We start from the raw sequence: 22,422 nt of genomic DNA, 5'->3' as shown, positions 1-22,422 counted from the left end.
AACAGCATCTGCCTGCTATTAATCTTCTGACTGGCATTAAGGAGACTTTCCATTATTCTGCTGGCCTTACTAGTTTGCATTTCTGCCTTGCAGATTTCCGGGGAAGAGGCTACGGTGGAGAGAGGGGCTACGGTGGAGAGAGGGGCTACAGAGGTCGTGGGGGCAGAGGTGGAGACCGAGGCGGCTATGGTGGAGACCGAAGTGGGGGGGGCTATGGTGGAGACAGAAGTGGCAGCGGTGGCTACGGAGGGGACAGAAGTGGGGGTGGTTATGGGGGGGACCGAGGAGGTGGCTATGGGGGGGACCGTGGTGGTGGCTATGGAGGAGACCGAGGCGGCGGCTATGGAGGAGAGCGAAGTGGGGGGGGCTACGGAGGAGACCGTGGTGGTGGTGGCTACAGTGGGGACCGAAGTGGAGGCTACGGAGGAGACAGGAGTGGCGGCGGCTATGGAGGAGACCGAGGTGGCTATGGAGGCAAAATGGGAGGAAGGTGAGTATTAGAATGTACATGCTAACCTTTCTACCTCACTGCTCTTAGATTTTAGAGTCTGAGCCCTTTTCATCACATTTTCTTCCTGTCCAGTTTTTTAGAACTTGAATTTCCCATTGTCAACTCTTTCAGTTAGGTTGGAGAAGATCCGTTTAGTTTCCTGCTTAGCAATTCCTAAAATTTGTTTTGGAAATTCTTATTCATGATCTTTATATTTGGATGAATGTAGGTAAATGTGTGTGTATTCTTTCTCATAGCTAAAGATAATTGAGATTGAGAGATGATTTGAAACTGTATGTAAATCAGGGATTCTTAATCTAAGTGAGGGGAGAGCACACCTTTTATAGGAGTGTGCTTTTATAGGAGTGTGCTTTTTTTTTAGCAAATCACGTGTGCTACCTTGCAGTTGTTTCTCTGGAGATTCTGTTACACCTTTTCCAGATGAAAATCACTGGTGGTACTGAAGGGAGTGTGCTGTGCATGTGAAAGCTATAGAGGCAAAAAAAGTTGAATAACCAGTGATGTAAAATAACTTCAGTTACTGTGCCAGAGACAGTATAGGGTAGCAAGAATTAGTAAAGCATGTAGTTAAGAGCACAGAGTTTGGAGACAGACTGTCTTCTTTCAAATCCTGGCTCCACCACTTATTAGCTGCTTGATAAGCAAGTTACTTAACCCTTTGGAACATCAGTATTCTCATCTGTAAAATGGGGCTAATGATATCTCCTTCGTGGAATTGCATTAGATTATGTTACAACGGTTGCCATGGTAACCATGCCATGCCATGGGGCCATGGTAATCACTGTATAATTGTTAGCTATTAGTAATTATCATCTATTAAACACTTCTTATTGTGTGGCAAATCCTGTGGAAGTGTCTTTGTATACTTTAGTTCTAGTACTTCTGTCAACCCCAGAGGTAGATGTACTTGCCATTTTACAGAGTTAGAAATGTTGAGTAACTTTTCCAAGATCACATAGTAAGTGGCAGGTCCAGAATTCTTACATGAAAGTGTTTGCTTGCTTATTCCACTATACTACTTTTCTTGTTAGAGTGCTGGAATGGCAGTCTCTGACCTGAAATACCGCAGTGGTTTAGAGTCCTTATTCTAGATGGAAAAATTTTTAAGAGAGTTAGTGATAGCAGGGCTTCTAGGAACTTTGTATGTCTTAAAGCTGATAAATTATAGACATTTAGTAAGCACCTTCTAGGAGCAGAGAAATATATTAGGCATGGTGTCATTCTTATAGAAATTGTCAAGCTGATGCCAGTCACCAGCACCCTGAAGAAGTGTCTGATGCTTTCCCCTGGTAGAAAATTAGAATTTAGTCTGGCTCTTTATTTTTCATTCCTAGAAACGACTACAGAAATGATCAGCGCAACCGACCATACTGATGACTGTTTTGAATGTTCCTTTGTCTCTGACATGATCCATAGTGAAATTGCCAGAGTTTTGCCTGCTGCTTTCCTCGTGGCCTCTTCTTGCGTAGTGAGATTAAGTGACATTTGGATTTTTATTTGGGTGGGAGGGCTGGGACAGTTTTCCTTTTAAAAATGTCCATCGAAATATCCCCCTTTAGTTTCCAACCTTCTCCTTCCCAACCCTTGAAGCTAAGTGCGTTGTAAAATATTGCCAAAATGGAAAGTGTTTTGTAATACTGCAATAAAGGATGCTTGTTTTGTGGACTTTTGTACATTAGTGCATTGTTCTGTCACACTCAGGATGCAGTCACAGCAGATTCGAACTCTAAAGAATTAGGAAATGAATTCTACTTCATGAAATTAAAATGTTACTTCCAACCATATTTATTGAGTTCCTACTCCATTTAGAATAGTAGTTTCCAAGCATGACTGCATGTCAGAACCACCAGAGGAGGTTGTCAAAATTCCAGATTCCTAGGCCTCACCCCAGGTCTACTGGATCAGAAATTGGTGGGATGTGGGGAGGTAGAGCTGGGAATCTTAATTTATCTTAAGATCACCAGGTGGTTTTGATAAAAACCAGGTTTACAGCTGAGAACCATTTATTTAGGGCAGTGTTCTAGACGCTGGGAATATGGGGGTCCAAGGGCTAGGAAGGAAGAGTAAGGGTTTGACAAACCAGGGTTAAGATACCAATATACATAATATGTTATTTGATATTCTTTTAAAAACTGTTTTTCCTACCCTTACCAAGGGTAAGGCACTGCATCAGATGCTGGATATATTGCTCATCAAGCAAACAGAGAGTATATAGTCTGATAAGTGCTCTGGTAAGAATAGTACAAGGTGTTTTGAGGGCTGGTTGGAAGGATACTTAATCCAGTCATGTGGGATTGGGAAAGCTTGGTGAGCCTTGAGGGAAGAGTAGGAATTGGTTAGTAAAGAGGCTGGGGTGAGGAATTGGTGTTCCCAGCAGAAAACTGACATGAACAAATATTCATAAATCAGGAGTTAAAAGAGTGAGGAACAGGCTGTGCCCTTGAGAATTGTATGTAGTGCATTGTGATTGGAGGAAGAAGTTTACGAATGGGCATGTAAAAGATAAGACTGGAGAGGTAAGCCAGCTGTACGATAAGGTCCTTGCATTTCATTTTCCCCCTGCCTCCATACGGGGAGTCATTAAAAGATTTTAAGCAGGGGAATGGCCTGACCTGAGTGGCATCAACTGAAAGATAATTATGGCTGCCTAGTAGAGAGGCTGGACTGGAGACAAAATGGTATACCAGGTGAGAGATGATACAGGTCTGAGCTCAGATAGTGACTGGATGAGGAGGAGATAATAGATTTGAGAAGTGAAGGGGGATATTTGATGGGATTTGGCTGGATGTCAGAAGTAGTGGGGAGAAAAGAGTCAGGTTTCTGGCCTGGGCAGTTGGGTAGATGTGCTGTTCATCGAAATAGGAAACACTGGAAAAGGAAACAGGTTTGGGAGTAAGATGAGGGAAATTAATTCAGTTGTGGGTAAGTAGAATTTGGGGCACTTGTGAATGTCCCTTCCAAGTAGGGACATTCAGTCAGCAGCTGGGTGTGCAAATCTGCAGCTCAGAGAACAGCAGCCCTGAACATTACGTGCCACTGATGTTCCTTACTGACTTCTGTCTCCTTTGCTAGCTTTACTTGCCCTTTACGTGTTAGAAGTTTCTCAGTTTGTTCTGATCCCCTTTCTTCTATTTATACTCACTTTTTAAAAAAAATGTATTTATTTATTTTTGGCTGCGTTGGGTCTTCGTTGCTGTGCGCGGGCTTTCTCTAGTGGCGGTGAGTGGGGGCTAAGCTTCGTTGTGGTGCATGGGCTTCTCACTGCGGTGGCTTCTCTTGTTGCAGAGCACGGGCTCACGCAGGCTTCAGTAGTTGTGGTGCATGGGCTTCAGTAGTTGTGGCGCACGGGCTTCGTTGCTCCGCGGCATGTGGGATCTTTCTGGACCAGGGCTCGAACCTGTGTCCCCTGCATCGGCAGGCGGATTCTTCTTAACCACTACGCCACCAGGAAAGCCCCTATACTCACTTTTATCTTGGGTTTTATATGGTGATGACTACACCAAATTTATGTCTCCAGTCTGTCTTCTTCCCTTAACTCTGCATTATATCCAGCTGCCTACTTGACTTTTTCACTAGGATGTATTTAACATAACTTTTTTTTTTTTTTTTTTGGTGACTCCGCTGGGACTGAACAGAACTTATGATCTCCAAATCAGTTTCTTTCTTCCTGGTCTTCCTCATCTCAGTCTTAATCTACCCCAATCAGATCAGATAAAAAACTTAGAAGTTACATTTGATTTCTCTTTCACTCATCCCATACTTGCAGGTCCTTTTAATTCTACCTCCAAAATATATCCTGAAACCATCTTTATATTCTTAGTTCTAATCCTGGTACAAGCTACAGTCATCACTTTTCTGGATAACTGCAATAGCCCATTAATAGGTCCCCCACAATCTTGCCCCTCTAAAATCTGTTCTTCACACAGCAGCTAAACAATATGGTAACGATGTAAATCAACCTATATGTCATGCCTCTTTAAAACCCTTTCAGTGACCTCCCATTGTATGTTGGCTATAAATTCCTTACCTTGGCTTACCAAGCCCTGTATGATCTGGCCTTTGTCTCCACAACCTCATAGGAGAATATTTTTCCATACTAGCCTTACCTTAACCACATTGGTCCTAATCTTGATGGTACAAAACGTGCTTCTGTTTTAGTATCTTTGCGTGTGCTTTGTGCAGGATTCTCTTTCCTCATATTCACATGGTTGACTCCTTTTCATAACAATGTTGGGTCAAATCCCAACCTCCCTCCCAGGTGTTTGCTGACCTTCATATCTAAAATACTTCTTCCAGTCACACACACATCACCTCTTAATGATGTCCTCACAGTACTTATCACTATATGAAACAATCTTTTTGTGGTTAATTTCTCTCCTCCATTAGAATGTAAGTTCCAGGAGAGTTCTACCCCAGTACCTAGGTAGGTACTCAATGAATATTGACTAAATGAAAGACTCTATTATTATAGATTTGAGTCATTAGTATATAAATGGTAATTAAAGTGATGAGAGTGGATATGATTAAAATAAGACTAGTGTAGTGGTTTTCCATCTTAGCTGAATACTAGAATTAGCTAGCAACTTTTTTAAAATGCAAAGATGTCTGGGCTCCACTCCAGAGCAATGGAATCTGTGAGGCCTGGGACATTTAAAAAACAAAACCCCAATTGATTCTAATGGTTTTGGAGTCTAGAGAGAAAAGAGCCTAGGACAAAACCCTGAGAAGTACCAATATTTAAGAGATAATAGGGAATTCCTTGGTGGTCCAGTGGTTAGGACTCCTTGCTTTCACAGCTGAGGGCCTGGGTTCACTCCCGTTGGGGAACTAAGATCCCACAAACCACGTGGTGCAGCCAAAAAAATAATAATAATAATAATAGAAGAGGATACTGAAACAGACTGGGAATACCAGTGAGGTGTCAGTGGAACCCAAGGGAAGAGTGGACTACAAGGAGGGAGAAACTAATGGGGTCAAGTGCTCGAGTTGGCCGAGTCACATAAAGGATAGAAAGCATTCATTGTATGTAGCAATACGGAGGTTATAAATTATCTTTGCATGAGATTTCTCAACCTTGGTGCTACTCACATTTTGGGTTGGATAATTATTTGTTGTGGAGGGCTGCCCTGTGCTATGTATAGGATATTTAGCCACATCCCTGCCCTCTACCGCAAGACACCAGTAGCAGCCCCCAATTGTGACAACCAAAAATGTCTCCCGACATTGCCAAGTGTCCCTTGGAGGGGGCAGAATTGTCCCTTTTGAGAACTACTGTCTTAGCAAAAGCAGTTTTGGTAGAGAATTGAATTCTGAACCCAAACTGAAGTAGGGTAATAAATCATAGGAATTAGAGAAATGGAGACAGGTAGTGTGGACAACTATTTAAGAATCTTGATTATGAAGGGTGATTAGAGGTGAGGTGAGCTAAGGAGAGGAGGCATCTAGAAAGGGTTATGGGTTTGTGGGAGGTTATTTTTAAGATGGATGGGAATTGATCATGTTTATACACTATTTGAGAGGAAATGGGGAAAATTGATATTCAGATTCCTTGAAGGGATGGCACCCAGACACTGGTGGAGGATTTCGCCTCGGAAGAGGAGAGTGCCTCTTGCACTGTAGTGGAGCTAAGGTAAGTGCAGATGCTGATAATCGTAGTAACAGGTGACTGACATTTATTGGGGGCTTACTGTATGCCAGGCAATTACAGGCAATCCGTACGTGTTAACTCATTTAATTCTCATAACAATGCTGTGAGGCAAGGAGGTATAGGGAAAAATATTCCTTTTGAACATAAAGTCAGAGAAGAGGTGAACGGTGTAAATGATTTTGATTGCTACTGGAAAGGGGCTTTCAGAAGGGACACTGAGGAACAGAGACCCTGAAAGGTTAAGCAACTTACCCAGGATCACATCTCTAGTAAGTTACAGAGCTAGGATACTAACCAGAGTGTCTGGCCTTAGAGCCTGTGCTATCAACTACTGTATACAAGGATTCTTATAACAGGTGGCAAGAAGTTGAGGTAATTTCATCTGATGTCTTTTATTTTTTTCCCCCGAAGAGAAATTATAATGGCCTACTGAGAGTTGAGGAGTAATAGGATAGAAAGTTTGAAGAGACTGTAGGAAATGTGAAGAGAGCAGAGAAGGCTTGAAATTGTAACTAGGAACCCATAAAATTGCCAGACAGCAGTAAGAACTCAGTTAAGATAGGAAGCAAGTGTTTTGAGGGAACCAGTCTATGGATGTGTGAGTTTTCTCCACTGTAATCAGCAACCCGGTTATAGGATCAGAGGCAGTTTGATTTAGGGTTGGGGATTTTACTAGTCAGAGAGATGATAGTGGAAGTATAAGAATAGTGAGAATAGTGGTGGATGGATGGAGTCCCAGCTGAGTAGAAATTTAAAAAGTAAGAGGGGGCTAACAGGGAGAATGTAGGGAAGTCAAGACCTTAGTGTTATTGGTGAGATTCAGAGCCCTGGTAGTGGGGATAAAAAGAGCTGGAGAGATAGAAGGTTTGGGTCAGAAAGTAGATGTTCATGATTTTGTAGATGGAGAAATTCCTGGGGATGACTAGGGCTAAGTGTGGCCATGGGAGTAGGTAGCTGAAGTGAAAGAGAGGGAAAAGCCTTTGTAGTTGAGCTGAGGGACTGAGGAACTGAGGTGTTGGATGGTTGTCCATAGGGATGGTGATAGCAAGACTAAGATTCAGGCAATGAATGAGAGAAAATAGGGAAGTGGGCCAGAGGGTGGGATAGCTCGTTTGAGAGCCAAGACCCTTGGAGAAACAATGACAGGACATTGTGACATTGGAAGGAATGTAGGAGGATGAGCAACACCTGACATTTCAGGAAGAGGCCAGTTCAAGAGCAAGGTTTCAGTTATAGCACAGAGATGGGGGAGAATGTTTGAGGAAGAGGTGTAGAGGTAGAGGGTATAAATCCTTTTTTTTTTTTTTTTTTTTTTGCCATCAGTGGGAGTATCCAGAGATCCCATTAGAAAGGGAGGAGAGGTAAGAGGGGGACTTACATTTTGGATGGTGCCACATTTTGGATGGGGTCCAAAAATCTATCCCAACATATCCTGATGGCTGAGAAGAGTGGGCATTTCAGGCCTCTGAGAGAAGTTGGCCACAGCTTGGATTAAGTGTGTTTCTAAGAATATTGGATATAGGTAGCTCTGGTACTGGGAAGGCTCTGGTACCTTGGTGGCATACCAGATGGTCGGTGCTCTATGCAGACCTTTATGCTCCGTGCTGTCTTTTTTTTTAATATTTATTGTATTGTATTTATTTTCTTTATCTTTTATTTATTTATTTTTTTGGCTGCATCGGGTCTTAGTTGTGGCACGTGGGATCTTCGTTGAGGCATGTGGGATCTTTTGTTGCTGCGTGCATGCTTCCCTAGTTGTGTGTGGGCTTCTCTCTAGTTGTGGCGTGCGGGTTTTCTCTTCTCTAGTTGTGGCGTGCGGGTTTCTCTTCTCTAGTTGTGGTGCGCGGGCTCCAGAGCGTGTGGGCTCTGCAGTTTGCGGCACGTGGGCTCTCTTGTTGAGGCGTGTGAGCTCAGTAGTTGTGGCACTCAGGCTTATTTGCCCTGCAGCATGTGGGATCTTAGTTCCCCGACTAGGGATTGAACCCACGTCCCCTGCATTAGAAGGTGGATTCTTTACCACTGGACCACCAGGGAAGTCCCCTTGGTGCTGCCTTAAATCTTCTGGTGAGGACTGGTGAAATTAGTATTGAGGTCCTACTGAGCAGAGACTGGTATCTGGCTGAGTAATGAGACATCCCCTGGAGAGACCCATAAGTATGGAAGAGAAGGGGTTGGAAATCTGTGGGCAGGACTTTGCAGGAGTTGAGAGCCTGAATTATGTAGTTAATAAGGCCTTGTTTGTATCCACAGGCTATCAAGGCCCAGGGAAATTTGGGTTAGGTGGCTCACCAGTGCAAACCTACAGAGTGGGCAAAAGAAAATAATCATTTTTCCATCTTTGGTCTTTGTGCCACACTATTAGAGGCAGTGTTGCTTATACCCCAGAATAGTGAAACTACTCTTTTGGTTTTTACTTACAACTCTGTGAAGCAAAACATGAATTTGGAAGTGGTAGGGCAGGTGGGCAGATAAATCTCATTGACATATACCATGCTGGATTCAGAATAACTGGACTACTCTAGGACCTGGAATGTGGGGAAGTAGAAGAGAACATTTATGTCACTTTGGGCTTTCCTACTCGATGGGAAGAACTTGACCTCTCATTAGACCACTCAGTAAGACTGAGGAAGTAAAAGGACTTTTTAAATCTCTGGTGGTCACGGGCTCACATGGCAACACTGAAGAGAGGAAAGGAGAGAAAAGAAGTCCACATTTGAGTGCCTACTATGGAATGCCAGGCACCATTAGGCTTTATATTATTGTTTAATCTTCATAGGAGCCCTCAGAAGTAGTATGCATTAATCTGTTCATATTGTAGGTGAGGAAACAGAAAGGTTCAATAACTTGTCCAAAGTCAAAGATAAAGTGAGTAATGGACCCTAGGATTTGATTTCAGATTTGTCTGACTCTGAAGTCTGGGCTTTTCCTTTCTGACGGAGGATGTAGCTTTTTGGGATTGGTGTGATTGGTCCTATTGGCAAAGGGAAACTGAAGCCTTCAGTAAAAATAAGGGAGAATCTAAGGCAGTCTTAGTAAATAGAGTCTGTCAAAGGGAATGACCCTGAGATAGGTAGAAAGCAGGTGTAAGAGAAGGGACAGAAGAGAGGATGGTTGGTCTTTATTAAGCCTAATTTATCTCTTGACCACTGATAGGAAAGGGGGGGGGCAAGTTAGTAAGAGGAAATGGTCCAATAGCCAAGCTTTCCAGGATATTCTCCCATTTTCCCCTCAGCAGCCACCTCTGGGCAGAGGCTCAGCTTTAGCTTTGTCATCAAATTCTGGGCATAGACAAGGACGTGATTTAGGAAGGCAGGCTGGCTGTCTAGAGCAGCCTTGTCTCATGGACAGGGCATGTGGCTGAGTAGGGGAGTGACCAGCCAGGAGTGAGGTGACCTATGTTTCAGTGCAGCCCATGAGGAAAGGAACAGTAGTGGTAGGTGGAGTGATGCTCATTTATTCATAGAAGATAAGTATAGATTATTTTCTCAGGGGAGCCTGAGAAGCATCCTTAAAGAGAGAGTGGGAACTCAGCCAAAAGAACTGACCTAATTGGAGGTCTCAGCAAGGATCCGGAGCTGTTTCCTGATCCCTCGTGTCCAGGACCCTGTGGCCTGTGACTTGTGTTTTTGTGGTTTAGAGAAACAGGATGGAAAGGCAGAGGTACCAGACCCTTTCTGGGCATTTAACTTCTTCTGTTGGTCTGACGTGGCACTGGACTTTGTAAGAAACAGGGGGTTCAGCTGTGCAAGTTGAAAGTCTTGGATATTTAACTCTTCTGGTTTCTCAGGCTCTTTCCGGAACCTCGTGAACTCTACGTTCATGCTGGTCTTAGGCACTTCATATACAAAGAGAACCTTGTTCTTCAGCTTGTTTTGGATCCAGGGATCAATCGAGGCCAAAAGAATTAATGTTTCTTGTAGCTGCATTGAAACAAAGGCCCTGTGGCTGGCTCACTTCAGGCCAATGCTGGGAGGGGAGGGGGAGCTCTGTCTACAGGCCCTTCTGGTCCCAGGGAATGAGGTCAAGGGGACAGCGTCTACGGGCGTATTCCCCTCTCCTCCCCTCTGACAAAGAGTACGTGGCGTGAGGATAGGTGGGAGAGGCTTGGAGGAAGGGTTGAGAAGAGGAAGAGGTGGGCGGGGATGGCTTACGCTCTTTTTCACAGACGGGCTCTTTTCCACATCCAGCATGTCTAGGACCAAGTGGAACACTTGTGGGCTGCGGATCCCCAGGACACCCTGGCAGAGGCAGGATGAGGGCGCCTAAATAGCCGGCCCCAGGAAGATGCCCTGTCTACACTCTTCCATTCTAGTGCCCTTGTGACGACCCTGTGCCTGGAGAGGATAGATGGCTTCCCAGCAGAGGTAGCACTTTCCTTGCCTTTTGGGGCCACTTCATTGGGTTCCAGTACAATTTTTTCACCAGAAGAGTCAAGATAGTTTCTACGTGTAATATCTAAGCAATGCCCCTCACACCCTTCTCCTGTCCCTTATCCCACCCACCTCCAATCCTGAAGAAAATCTTTTCCTGAACTCCTGATAGGGCTGGAATTCTAAAATAAAAAAACAAGCAAACAACCTCCCCAAACTTTACAGCCCTTTTTTCCCTTCAGTAACTGCTGGACTGCCTGCTCCCCCTGCCATCAAAACATCTGGTTAGAGTAGCGGAGCTGGCCTTACCAAAGAGATGACTGCTTCCTGGCGTGCAGTGGCATTTGAGCTCGTCAGTTGCCTGGAGAAGGGAGTGAGTGTGTTGTGGTCCAGTTAAGGGGAGGGGAGGAAGGCTGGCTGCTTCTTACAGTCCAGAGTGAGTCAGGCATAAAGCTGATGTGTGATGTTAATTTTATTAACTTCCCCTTCTTATTTCTTGGGTGAGGAAAGGGGCTGGGAGGGGAAAGGTAGGTACTACAGTTTTCCAGGGGGCACTAAATGACGATCAGGACTCACATCTGTCCAGAACATTACCTTTTACAAGTCCCTTTCATGTCCTCATCTTAATCGGAGCTTTATAGCAACCCTGAGTGGTAGGTATTATCAGCCCCTTTTTACAGATGAAGAAAAGCCCAGAGGTCAAAGAGTGACTTGGCCAGGGGCACAGGCAAGTGCGAGCTGAGAATGGGCCGTAGGTTCTCAGCTCTCTCTGACCCTCTGTCCCCTTCTCACAGCCTAGGATTTGGCCCTGGCAGTTCCCAGCCCAAGCCACTCACGCCTCCACCAAGTTCATCATTGTGGGCTTCATCTTGAGCTCTTCCACAGTTTCAGCAACAGCCTGCCTCATAGCCTGAAGAGGGATTAAGGTGAGACAAGGATTCAGGGGTGTACCCTTAAGTGCTTCTCAAACCTTATTGAATGTTTACTTTGTGCTACATATATGATCCTTGCCTCGAGGAACTCATGCTCTGGTGGGGAAAGCAGACAAGTGGAACAGTCAGTCACACTCCTGAACTAAGTGTAGGGGCAATAGGAGGGTCTCCTAGCTCAGTCTGGGTACCAGGAAGACTTCCTGGAGGAAGTGATGCCTCAGCTGAAAGCTGATCATGGAACATGAGTTAACCAGGTAGAGGGCTGGGGGCAGATTTCCCGGGCAAGAGAGAGAGCATGTACAGAAGCCTGGAGGCAAGAGAGAGCACAGAGAGGTTAGGGAGCAGGAAACAGTTCAGTTTAGCTAGGTGACCAAATGGACTCTTCAGAGTGGGGCACTCTGAGTAATTACACTGGGACCACAGGTATAAATCAGGACAGGGTGTGGCTCTGAGCGAGAGTGTAGTGGGGCTAGAGAGGTAGGCAGGACTTGGGTGGTGAAGGGCAGTGTAAGCCCTTCTGAGGGCTTGGGGAGCGATTGAGAAGTTCTGTGCAGAGGTGCAATCTGATTCACAGTTTAGAAAAATGTCTTCAGCACTTCTGTGGCTGGTTTTGTAGCAAGCTATAACAAAGATAGAAGCAAGGGAGCACAGAGGAAGGCAGGGTGATTCTGTTGTTGGTGATCTGGGAAAGCTTCCCATAGGAGGTGTTGTTTGGACTGGCTTGAAAGGGACAATCGTATTTTAATAGGCAGAAGGAGAAATGAGTTACTTACCAGTGGGACTGAAAGCATGCGGCAGTTTTCCACCTTGCAGAGGAGGGAGAGGTGACTCAGGGCCTTTTAAGCTGAGAGAACGGCCCGCATGAAGGCAAGGTGGCTTGAAAACAGGGGCTGCATTAGGGTCAATGTGATGCTTTGGGGGGCAGCGTGGTGAGAACCAAGCCAGGGGGGTCTTTAGAGAAAGGCAGAGAGACAGTTTTGAGCTGCCTGGGCTTGGGAGTTTTGGTCTCACTTACGAAGAAGGGTTCATTATATGTCTTCCTCCTGAGCAGGTCAAACGTGAGTCCTTCCAGGCCCTGGGCCTGGATCTGTTCCAGCCCAATGGTCTTGAGCATCTGGCTGGCTTCAAAACGGTGCTGAGGGCAGGGGTGGGGAAGACATGAAGGATAGACTCCCTGTCCTAGTCCTGGAGAAGGCAGGGTACTAGGCAGCCCTAGAGCTTACCTCAAGGACACTGGAATAGCACAGCTGGTCTAGGATGGTCCTGATGACCGTGGCTGAGTGCACACCCATTATCTTGACCAGCATACTGAGTGCCTGTGGAGGTGGGCAGGGCGGGCTGGGGTATAACAGGCCCAGAGGCATCTGGATGGCCAAACAGGCTCGAAGGCTAGAACTTGTAGGGAATAGGTGGGGTCCTTTCTCCTCCCTCTTGGCCTCGTGAGTGAGAGCATAAGTTCATGTGCACACACGTGTACATACGTGCATGAACACCCATACACATCGAATGTACACAGACATGTGTACATTTAGCATCCATACGACCCTGTACTCATATGTATATACATATTGACAAAACACACAGAGACCCTGTGGTGCTCCTTGCGGGAGCTTCTTTTCTCTGGGATGAGGATGACAGGGTCCAGACCCCACCAGTCAGCACCGGTTCCCCAGTGCTCCCCAGGGAGCTCGTCCTCCTGCCCCTCACACCTGCATCTGCTGGATCTTCGGCCCTTGGTGCAGGCACTGCAGCAAGTACTCTCGGGCTGTGCTGCTACAGGGCCTCAGGAACCCCAAGCACAGGGCCGCCTCCACTGCTGCCTTGTTCCCTGACTTCTTTATCAGCATCTGCAGCACAGGCACCAGCTTCTCTCCATCCTCGACCTGAGTCCTCTGAGAGGGAGATGAGGGACACGGGTGGTGGGACTATGTCTTCGGCCAGGCTTTGTCAGGGAGGCAATTCATTACTGCTTCCAGACCATCCTCCCTCCTCCTTAAGGTGAATCTCACGTCATGAGATTATTTTACCCACTTCCCTTATTTTTGCTGTCATCTACTTGCCCCTAGGCCGCATCCTTTCATTTCTCTATGACTTTTCTTGTGGATGGATCAGTGTTACTCTCTAACACTTCTGCCGTCTTAATTCCTGGCATTTGAAAAAATATACATGTCACCGATCCAACGCCTCTCCTCCAATAACCTTGTCCTCTACTCTATGTCAGCCACTAATTCCCACAGAGAGACTTTATCATTACCCATTACTGCAACTTCTCTATGACCCCTCCCCCCCATCTTTCTGGTTCTCTGATGTCAACAGCTGTTGGACTCCACAAAGACTAACAATTCACTGATCACCTTTTCACTGCTCCTCACTTTCTTCCCTCTACCCAGCTTCAGTTCCACGGTCCTGCCCACTCAACTCCTTTACCCCCTCTTGCTTCATTGTACTCAACTCTCCACCAACGCTGCGCCTGCACTTCCTGGCGGGGAACAAAGTTATGATGACTAATCTCACTTGAAATGTATGAACACAAACCTTGTGTAGACCCTTAATGCTGCCTAGTGATTAGACTGCTTTTCCCCGGGCAATTCTCTTTCCCACCCTTCTAATTCATTCTCTTTCCTCTGGAATCTCTAATACTTCTTCCTCTATTCTCTTAAGTTGATGACCTTGCTTCCTACTTTACTGAGCAAATAAAAGCAACTAGAAAAGAAGTTCCAGAGACACTTACCACCACTTCTGTCCAACTTTCAACACCTGCACCCATATGTTCTTCCTTTCCACGTGTTACAATGGACCATGACCATCTATCTAAAGTCAGTCTCTCTACTCATGTGTTCAAGCTCATCCCTTCTCATCTGCTCAAGAACATTGCTGCACAATTCTTCCCACCCTCTTCAAAATGGTCATTTTCCTAACGACTGGATCATTACACCTCAGCATTGAAACATGCTGTTATTTTTCCTTTTTCTAGTATTTACCCCTGCTGCTGACTACAACTCTTTTCAGCAAAACTTGGAAAGTTGTCCATGCTTGCCAACTCTAACTTCTTTCCTCCCATCCTCTCTTAAACCCACCCTATTCAGGCCTTCACTCCCACCTTCCCACCAGAATGGTTCTTTTTAAAAAATATTTATTTATTTGGCTGCACTGGGTCTTAGTTGTGGCATGCGGGATCTTCACTGTGGCATGTGGAATCTTTTTAGTTGCGGTGTGTGGGATCTTAGTTGCGGCATGTGGGATCTTTAGTTGTGGCATGTGGAATCTTCAGTTGCAGCATTCAGGATCTTCAGTTGCAGCACGTGGGATCTTGAGTTACAGCATGTGGGATCTAGTTCCCTGACGAGGGATTGAACCCGGGCCCCCTGCATTGGGAGTGTGGAGTCTTAGCCACTGGACCACCAGAGAAGTCCCCACAATGGTTCTTGTTAAGATAATCAATGATTCCCACATTGTTAAATCCATTGGATCGATTCTCAGTCCTTGTATTATTTGATATGGTTGATTTATCTCCTTTCCTTGATATATGTTCTTCACTTGATTTTCAGAATGCTGCACTCTTGTCTGTCTTCCTACCTATTGGCCACTTCTCAGTATTTACTGATTCTTCCTCTTGTCTCTGACCGCTTAACATTGGGGTGCCCCAAGGCTTGATTCTTGGTTCTTAGTGATCTCATCTAGGTGAATGACATTAAATGCTACTTATATGCTGACAACTCATAGATTTCTTCCTCTAGCTGTATATCTTAACTGTTTACTTGCTGTCTCCCTTGGAGGTCCGGTAGACATCTGAAACATAACTTGTCCAAAATTGGGCTTTTGATATTATAGTACCTCCAAGCCTGTTCCACCTGCAGCTTTCTCCATGTTAGTTGGTAACAACTCCATCCTTTCAGTTTCGAGGCCAAAAACCTTGACCTCATCCTTGTTTCCTCACTGTCTTTTTTTAATTTTAATTTTTAAAATTTTTGGCTGTGTTGGATCATTGTTGCTGCACGCGGGCTTTCTCTAGTTGAGGTGAGCAGGGGCTGCTCTTCGTTGTGGTGTGCAGGCTTCTTATTGTCGTGGCTTCTTTTGTTGTGGAGCACGGGCTCTAGGTGCATGGGCTTCAGTAGCTGTGGCACGCGGCCTTCAGTAGTTGTGGCTCGCAGGCTATAGAGCGCAGGCTCAGTAGTTGTGGTGCACGGACTTAGTTGCTCCACGGCACGTGGGATCTTCCCGGACCAGGGCTTGAACCCGTGTCCCCTGCATTGGCAGGCGGATTCTCAACCACTGCGCCACCAGGGAAGTGCCCCTCACTGTCTTTTATAACTCACATTTAACCTGTCAGAGTTTTGCTTTAAAAATGTATCCAGAATTGAATAACTTCTTACCAACCACACTGCAACCACCATGGTCCAAGCCACCATCGTGTCTTACCAGGATTGCTTCAGCAGCCCCTAACTGGTCTCTCTGCTCCCGCTTTTGCCCCCCACCCCTGCCCATCTTTTTTCAGCATAGCAGTAAGAGTGAACCTTTTGAAACATAAGTTAGATTATGTTACTGCTTTGCTCAAATACCTATTCCACTCAGAGTAAAAGCTCAAGTACTTAAAAGTCATCCAGAAGCCCACATACGATCTAGTCTCCTTTAACATCTTTGACCCAGCTTCATTTCCTCCTGGTTTCTCTGTTCCCACTCCACTTCCTTCACATGGCCTCCTTGCTGTTCCTTGACCATGCCAAGTGTGCTCCTGCCTCAGGGCCTTTGCCTGGATTTGTCCTTCTGCCGGGATGCCTTCTCTCAGATATCTGCAAGGCTTACCCCTCGCCTTCTTGTCTGTGCTCAGATGACAACTTCCAAATGAGGCCTTCCTTGTCCTCCATGTTTAAAAGTGCAACTCATCCCATCTCCACTCAGCATTCCTGATCACTCTCACCTTGCTACGTAATTTTTCCATTGCACTTGTCACCTCTAACATACTATATAGTTAAATTTCTTGGTTATTACATGTCCCCCCCCCCCCAACTAGAATGTAAGCTCCACGGAAGCCGGGATCTCTGCCTGTTTGGCTTGCTGACATATCCCAAGGGCTTAGGATGGTGTCTCACACACGACAGCTGTTTAACATATGTTTGTTGAGTAAATGGATGAGTGATGAATTCTGTTTCACGTGGAGCAGCGATGGGGTCGAAGTAAGAGGACCCTAAGGGGGAAAAGTCTTGAGTAGTGTCAGCAGACTCTCTTGGTCCCGGTACCCTTTTGGCAGAGGTTTTCCTTTAATAGGTTATTTTAAGGATGATAATAATGATGATGAGTTATCACTTAAAGAGTACAGGCATTGAACTAGGTACTTTACATATATTATCTCATTTAATCTTCTCAACAATGCTATAAGATAACTACTCTATCCATTTTAGAGACGGACAAATGACACCTCTGAAAGCTGCCTTTTCAGAGGTTGTATGACCAGTTAAGTGGCTATGCCAATGCTCTGTCCAGGGAACCTATTCCACAGGGGACTCCACAAGGACAACGTCCTCCACCATCAAAGCTAGGAGCTACGTTACCTTCTCCCTGGCTTAACCCCCTGCCAACGCTATCAATTACCTTGTCTTACCTCGCCCCAGTGACTGACTCTCCTCCCAATCACCTGGTCTTTGGGGACAGCAGCCCAGGAGTTCAGAGCCACCCGTAGCGCTGTCAGAGTATCCATCCTTTGCCCCTCATTTTGCCCCTTCAGCTGCTTGATGAGAGCTTGGATCACGTGCTTATTCAGGCAACCTGGACGGGGAGGACCTCAGGTCAGGGCAGAGCCTCAGGGCTGCTCCTCTCTGCCAGAATCCATTTGACCCCTGTGCCTTCAAGACAGAAGCTCCAAGTACTAGGTCACAGGGTTGCCCGTCCCCTCAAGACACTAGAGCAGCTGGCTGAGCATGACAGCCGTTCCCAGAGCCCGTTCTCTCCCTCCCTCCAATCTCTTCTTGCTTTTCACCCCACCTTCCTCTCTCCGCCCAACAGTACATCAGACAATTCCCAGACCCTGCCAACGGCTAGGTTGCAATGAGTGTACAGTCCACTCCCTTCTGTCCTTCCCCAAAGGGCAGTGTGGCTGCACTGCTTCCTTCCTCACCTCCCCACTTCTCCCCACCCAGGGAGAGGACATACTCACCCAGGATGGCCAGGGTTTGACAGGCCTCATACTTCACTTTCTCTGGGCCAGTTTGGGCCTGATTTAAGAGGCGGTGGGTAGGAACATGCCATGAGGTGGTGGAATGTCAGAGCTTTCAGGATCATCTCAGCTTAACTTTTCATTTTACAAATGAGGAAACCGAGGCCTAGAGAGTGACCTGCTTATGCTCAAACACAGGGTACAGGCAGGATGGTACGATGGAAGGAACACGACTTGGGAGTAAGACTTTTGTTCACATCCCTTTCTGGTACCTGGTAGCCACATGGCCTTGGGCAAGTCACTTGGCCTCTCAGAGCTTTCATTTTCTCGTTAGAAAAATGCAGCAACTACTACCTATTCCTAATATTGGAAGATTTAAATGAGATTCTGTGTAAGTCCTAATATTGGAAGATTTAAATGAGATTCTGTGTAAGAACACAGAACCCCCCATTATAAATTGGCATATAGGCACAGGCATTGACTCAGTTAAGGTAGAGAATGAACTCAGTCCCAGTTTTCTCCTAGCTTTTTAGTTGCTCATCTTACCTGTTAGACAAAGGGGATCTTCAGATTCCCCCTTCCCCATCCTTCTAGATCAAGCTGCCCTTTAAAGAAGCCAAGGGCATGAGATGGGGACATGCCACACAAGGCAGCTCTCTCCTCCCTGGATCTGACCCGTAGTCCTTGAGCCTGGCGAGCCTTGTCAGTGCCCATGTGCCAATGCTCTACACACCTCAGGCTCTGTTTCCTCCTCTCCTGATCTCTGTGCAGCCCCAGACTCACCACCTGCCATAGTGCTTCCATGATAAACTTGTCTGTGACGCCCAGGCACCCCAGAGCCTGCAGGAACAGGGTTAGAGGAAAGGGAAGAGACCTTGGACACCACCACCGGGAATTTCCATCCTCTGGACACAGCTGGAGTTTATTCTTGGAACATCACTCTACCCTTGCCCTCCACCTCAAGCATCTTTCTACTCCTCAGCTCAGCCAACTCCTACCTGTAACCATGCCCCTCCACCCTTGCCACTTCTCACCTGTGCTGCATAGAGCTGCTCATCCTCTCTGGGAGATTTCAGGCTTTCAGTGAGTTCCTGCCCATCAAAGGGAGCCAGTGGAAGGGAAGAAAGGGATAAATAGAGTACTACAACTATACTTTCAAACTGGAAGGAGCTCATCCAATCCAATCCCCTTTCCTCCTCTCCCTCCATCTTGCAGGCAGCAGGCAGGGACTGAGGGCAGAAGGATGGTGTGAGCCCCAGGTAAGGGCACCCACAGAAAGAGAGTCTCCCCATTCTCCCCCGAGCCGTGGTCCCTGACCTTTAATCTTTGCCACTTCAGCGGGTCCCCAGTAGGGTCTAAGGGCTTGGATTCCATCTGAGGTTTTATAATCAGCTTGCTCATTGGGAGATGGAGTTTTGGTATGAGGGTACCCTCTTTGAGGTACCTGTGTGAGAAATTGCACAGGTAGCCCTGGTCCCCTTGTTCCCTCCCTCCTTACTTCACAAACTCTTCTCTGCCTCTGGTCCTCAGCCCAGCTCAGAGGTGAGACCAGAGGAAGGAAGATGAGCCTCCTTCTACCCCAGGGTCTCCTCTGGGATCTGGAGGCTGACTTGCACCACGCCCAGCCCCACTCCAACCCTTTCTTCTCTTTCCTTCCTTTCCTAGAAGATGTGGAGGGCGTGGAGAACAGGAAGGGGCCCAACACACCTAGGGTGATCTCTCATTTTCCACAGTATCTTCTGGGCCTCCCGTTCCTTTTGCTGATTATACAGGGTGTGCCAGTGCGTGTAGATCTCAGGCTGCTTGGAATAGCAGTAAGGTACGGAGTTTGGCTTGCTTGGGTGCTGCCTCCAGCACTCCGGACTTGGGGGAAACTCTTCCTTTGGCATCTGGGGGGTGTGAGTGGCAGAGCAGTCACAGGGGGCATTCCTCCGCCAGGAAAAGGGGCAGGGTGAGAAGGGACTAGACAAGGGAAACAGCCCTTCAGCCTTGTCATCTGAGCTGAAGTCACAGCCACCTCCTAACCCACTGTGTGACTCGGGCAAGTTACTTCACCCCACCAAGATCTCAGTCTTCTCATCTGCAAATTGGAGCTAATACTCCTTGTTCTGTACCCCTCCCAGGGTGGTTGTGAAGAATAAATGACATAAAGATGGTGAAGCCATTGCTGATCTGCAAATGGATCTGAGTACAGTTGGCCCTCTGTATCCGCAGGTTCCACATCCACAGATTCAGCCAACCACAGATTGAAAGTATTTGGAAAATAAAAATTCCAGGAAGTTCCAAAAAAAAAAACTTGTATTTGCCACGTACCCAGCAACTCTTTACATACCATTTACATTGTATTAGGTATTATAAGTAATCTAGGGAGGATGTGTGTAGGTTACATGCAGATACCACACCACGTTATACAAGAGACTTGAATATCCATGGATTTCGGTATCCGCAGGAGTCCTGGAACCAATCCCCTGCTGATACCGAGGGACAACTGTACACAGTTTGGTTAGTTGAGCATCTCAGAGTACTTTGAAAAAGCTTTGGGCAAGGAGATGAAAAGGCAGGGGGCGAGGGAGATGTGGAGTAAAGTGGGGGGGGGCGGAAATTCAGGCTACAGCTCCTTCATTCAGGCATTCAACAGATACTTAGTGAGCACTTACCATGTGCCAAGCACTAGGTGCTGGGGATACAGTTATCAGCCCTGCCCTCACGGAACTTAATAGTTTGGTTGGAAAAGCAGGATTTCTTCAAATAATCTATCTCTTACACAATTGTGAAACTGTAGCTCTGGTTGCAGTGGAGGGTTTTGGATGGGTCAGGGGCTTTCTCGGAAGGTTTGGCTAGGATTCATTCCTGTCTCTTCTCAAGCCTTCCTGTCTCTACAACAGATCTCTGAGCAACAAGGAAGAGGGGCTTCAGCCAGTGGTTCCCAGTGTGGTGACTGAGAAGATCATCACAAGAGTTCTCGGGTGATTGTCGTGACTTCAGAAAATGGGGCATTGACTCAGTCTGAGTAGGGTTGTCAGATTTAGTAAAAACCAAGCAAATAAAAAACGGGATGTCCTGTTGAATTTTGATTCCAGGTAATGAAGGCAATATTTAGGACATATTCATACTAAAAAATATTCATTGTTTAGGTGAAATTTAGATTTAATCAGGCATCCCATTTTATCTGGCAACTCTAATGAGGAAGATCCCTGTGTTAATAAAAATGACTCATTAAGCCCTGCCTGCATAGCCTAAGCCTTACAGATATTGTCTCATAGCAACTTGATAAAGGGAGATGGGAAGGGGTTGGCTTGTGACAGAGGGTACTCCTGAGGCTCAGGGAGGGAAAGTGACTTGTCCAAGGTCACACATAGTTAGTAGCAGCCCCAGGGGTGAGTGTCAGGGTTCTATGAACTAGCCTTAATGGGAAAGGATAGTCTGCTGCCCCTCCTACTTCAACAAAGCTCCCAGGGTGGCAGAAGTTAGGGGTCTTACCTGGTGGCAGGACAAGGGCAGGAGAACAGGAGCTGTGGCTCTTCTGAGTTCTATGGTACAAATGGGATGACAATGACAAGGGTGGATTGAAGAGTCATCCTTCCAGTCTTTCATTTATTTAGCATTAGCATTTAATGAACGCTGTATTAGGCACTGGGAGGTAAATAAGGCATAATTCCTGTTGTTCAGGGACTCATACTTTCCTGGTATCTTGGTCTGTGGAACAGTAAGATTGCCATAGCCTGAGAGCTTCTCAGAAATGCAGAGCCCCAGGCTCCACCCCAGACCTACTGAGTCAGGATCTTCATTTGAGCAGGATTCCTATGCACATTGAAATTGGAGAAACACTGGTCTAGCAGAGTGGTTCTCAACCCTGGCTGGGTATTAGAATTATTTGAGGGAATTTTTAACATGCCTGAGTCCTACATCAGACTAATTGAATCAGATTCTCTGAGGAAGGGGCCCAGGCATTTTAGAAAGCTCCCCTGAGGATTCTAATGTGCAGCTAATGGTGAAAACCACTGGTCTCATTCAGTGGTTCTCAAACTTGAGTGTGCATTAGAAAGAACTGGAGAGCTTGTTAAAACACAGATTTCCTTATCCCCAGATGAAGATTCATCCCCAGAGTGTTGATTCAGTAAATCTGGGGAGTGGTCTGAGAATTTGCTTTTCTAACAAGATACTGATGCTGCTGGTCCTGGGAACATACTTTGGGAACCACTGGTCTAGCTGGTGAGACAGAACTGTTTACTGGTGATTAATAGAGGGAAACAAATGTGAAGATGGATAAAGGCACACGTGGTCCAGATGAGGTTGTCCCTAACCTGGCTGGGAGGAGCAGGGAGGGTTTCCCAGAGGAGATTATACACAAGTCGAGTCTTCAGAGCAAGTAGGAGGTAGCCAGACAGATGAGGGGGAAGAGCAGTGGGCACGAGGAATACCTGCAAACCTTGGAGTCGTAAGCATGGGGTGCAGATGAGGGGGCAGAAGCTGGGGAGACACAAAGACATCCCATCTTAGAGGGTGCTGGAGACTTACCTTGAGGGCTGTGGGGAGCCTTGAAAGTATCCAAGGGTCTGCCCTGCCTCTTCCCACGGATCTGCTGACATCACCCAGACCCCTGCCTGGGAGCTTTCCTTTTCAGGTCCCTATCCCTGACTCCACTCCTGTCCATTTCAGCCTCACCTTTGGTCCTTTCTGGATATTCCAGCCATGGGCACTTGAACATTGACCTGTTGATGTCAGAGATGTCGACTGATTTTTCGTAGGCCATCCTCTTCTCCTGGGGGAACCAGAGAGCACCTGGGTTGGGGAGGGGACTACAGGGACTA

General features: G+C 46.5%; 2 protein-coding genes across 5 annotated transcripts in view; one reads left to right on the top strand and one right to left on the bottom strand.

Moving 5' to 3' along the window:
* The window catches only part of TAF15 (TATA-box binding protein associated factor 15), a 29,481-nt gene extending 27,305 nt beyond the window's left edge, over positions 1 to 2,176 (top strand). For all 3 annotated transcript variants that reach the window (XM_029211973.1, XM_029211974.1, XM_029211975.1), the window contains exons 15-16: positions 94 to 490; positions 1,846 to 2,176. In XM_029211973.1, coding sequence (XP_029067806.1) covers positions 94 to 490; positions 1,846 to 1,885 — 437 coding nt within the window. In that variant the 3' untranslated portion in view covers positions 1,886 to 2,176. The remainder of the gene's footprint in view (positions 1 to 93; positions 491 to 1,845) is intronic.
* Positions 2,177 to 9,147: 6,971 nt separating this feature from the next.
* Positions 9,148 to 22,364, bottom strand: HEATR9 (HEAT repeat containing 9). Of its 2 annotated transcripts, none has more exons than XM_029210655.1 (15): positions 22,277 to 22,364; positions 21,092 to 21,141; positions 19,315 to 19,500; positions 19,110 to 19,124; positions 18,646 to 18,702; positions 18,395 to 18,451; positions 17,612 to 17,669; positions 17,093 to 17,223; positions 13,170 to 13,352; positions 12,684 to 12,776; positions 12,476 to 12,595; positions 11,365 to 11,438; positions 10,838 to 10,889; positions 10,310 to 10,396; positions 9,148 to 10,078 (listed from the first exon to the last, which is right to left on the bottom strand). In XM_029210655.1, the coding sequence occupies exons 1-15, from the start codon at positions 22,362 to 22,364 to the stop codon at positions 9,704 to 9,706; spliced, it is 1,626 nt and encodes a 541-aa protein (XP_029066488.1). In that variant the 3' UTR covers positions 9,148 to 9,703. The 2 variants fall into 2 exon arrangements, with proteins under 2 accessions (XP_029066488.1, XP_029066487.1); XM_029210654.1 differs by lacking the exon at positions 19,110 to 19,124 and adding an exon at positions 18,929 to 19,055 and having other exon boundaries at positions 19,319 to 19,500.
* Positions 22,365 to 22,422: the final 58 nt, after the last annotated feature.

Source organism: Monodon monoceros, unplaced genomic scaffold, assembly GCF_005190385.1.
Source record: "Monodon monoceros isolate NGI ecotype Baffin Bay Population unplaced genomic scaffold, NGI_Narwhal_1 Super_Scaffold_9, whole genome shotgun sequence".
NCBI classification, from domain to species: domain Eukaryota; kingdom Metazoa; phylum Chordata; class Mammalia; order Artiodactyla; family Monodontidae; genus Monodon; species Monodon monoceros.
The sequence above is the reverse complement of the archived record's forward strand: the minus strand, read 5'-3'. Positions and strand labels throughout refer to the sequence as shown.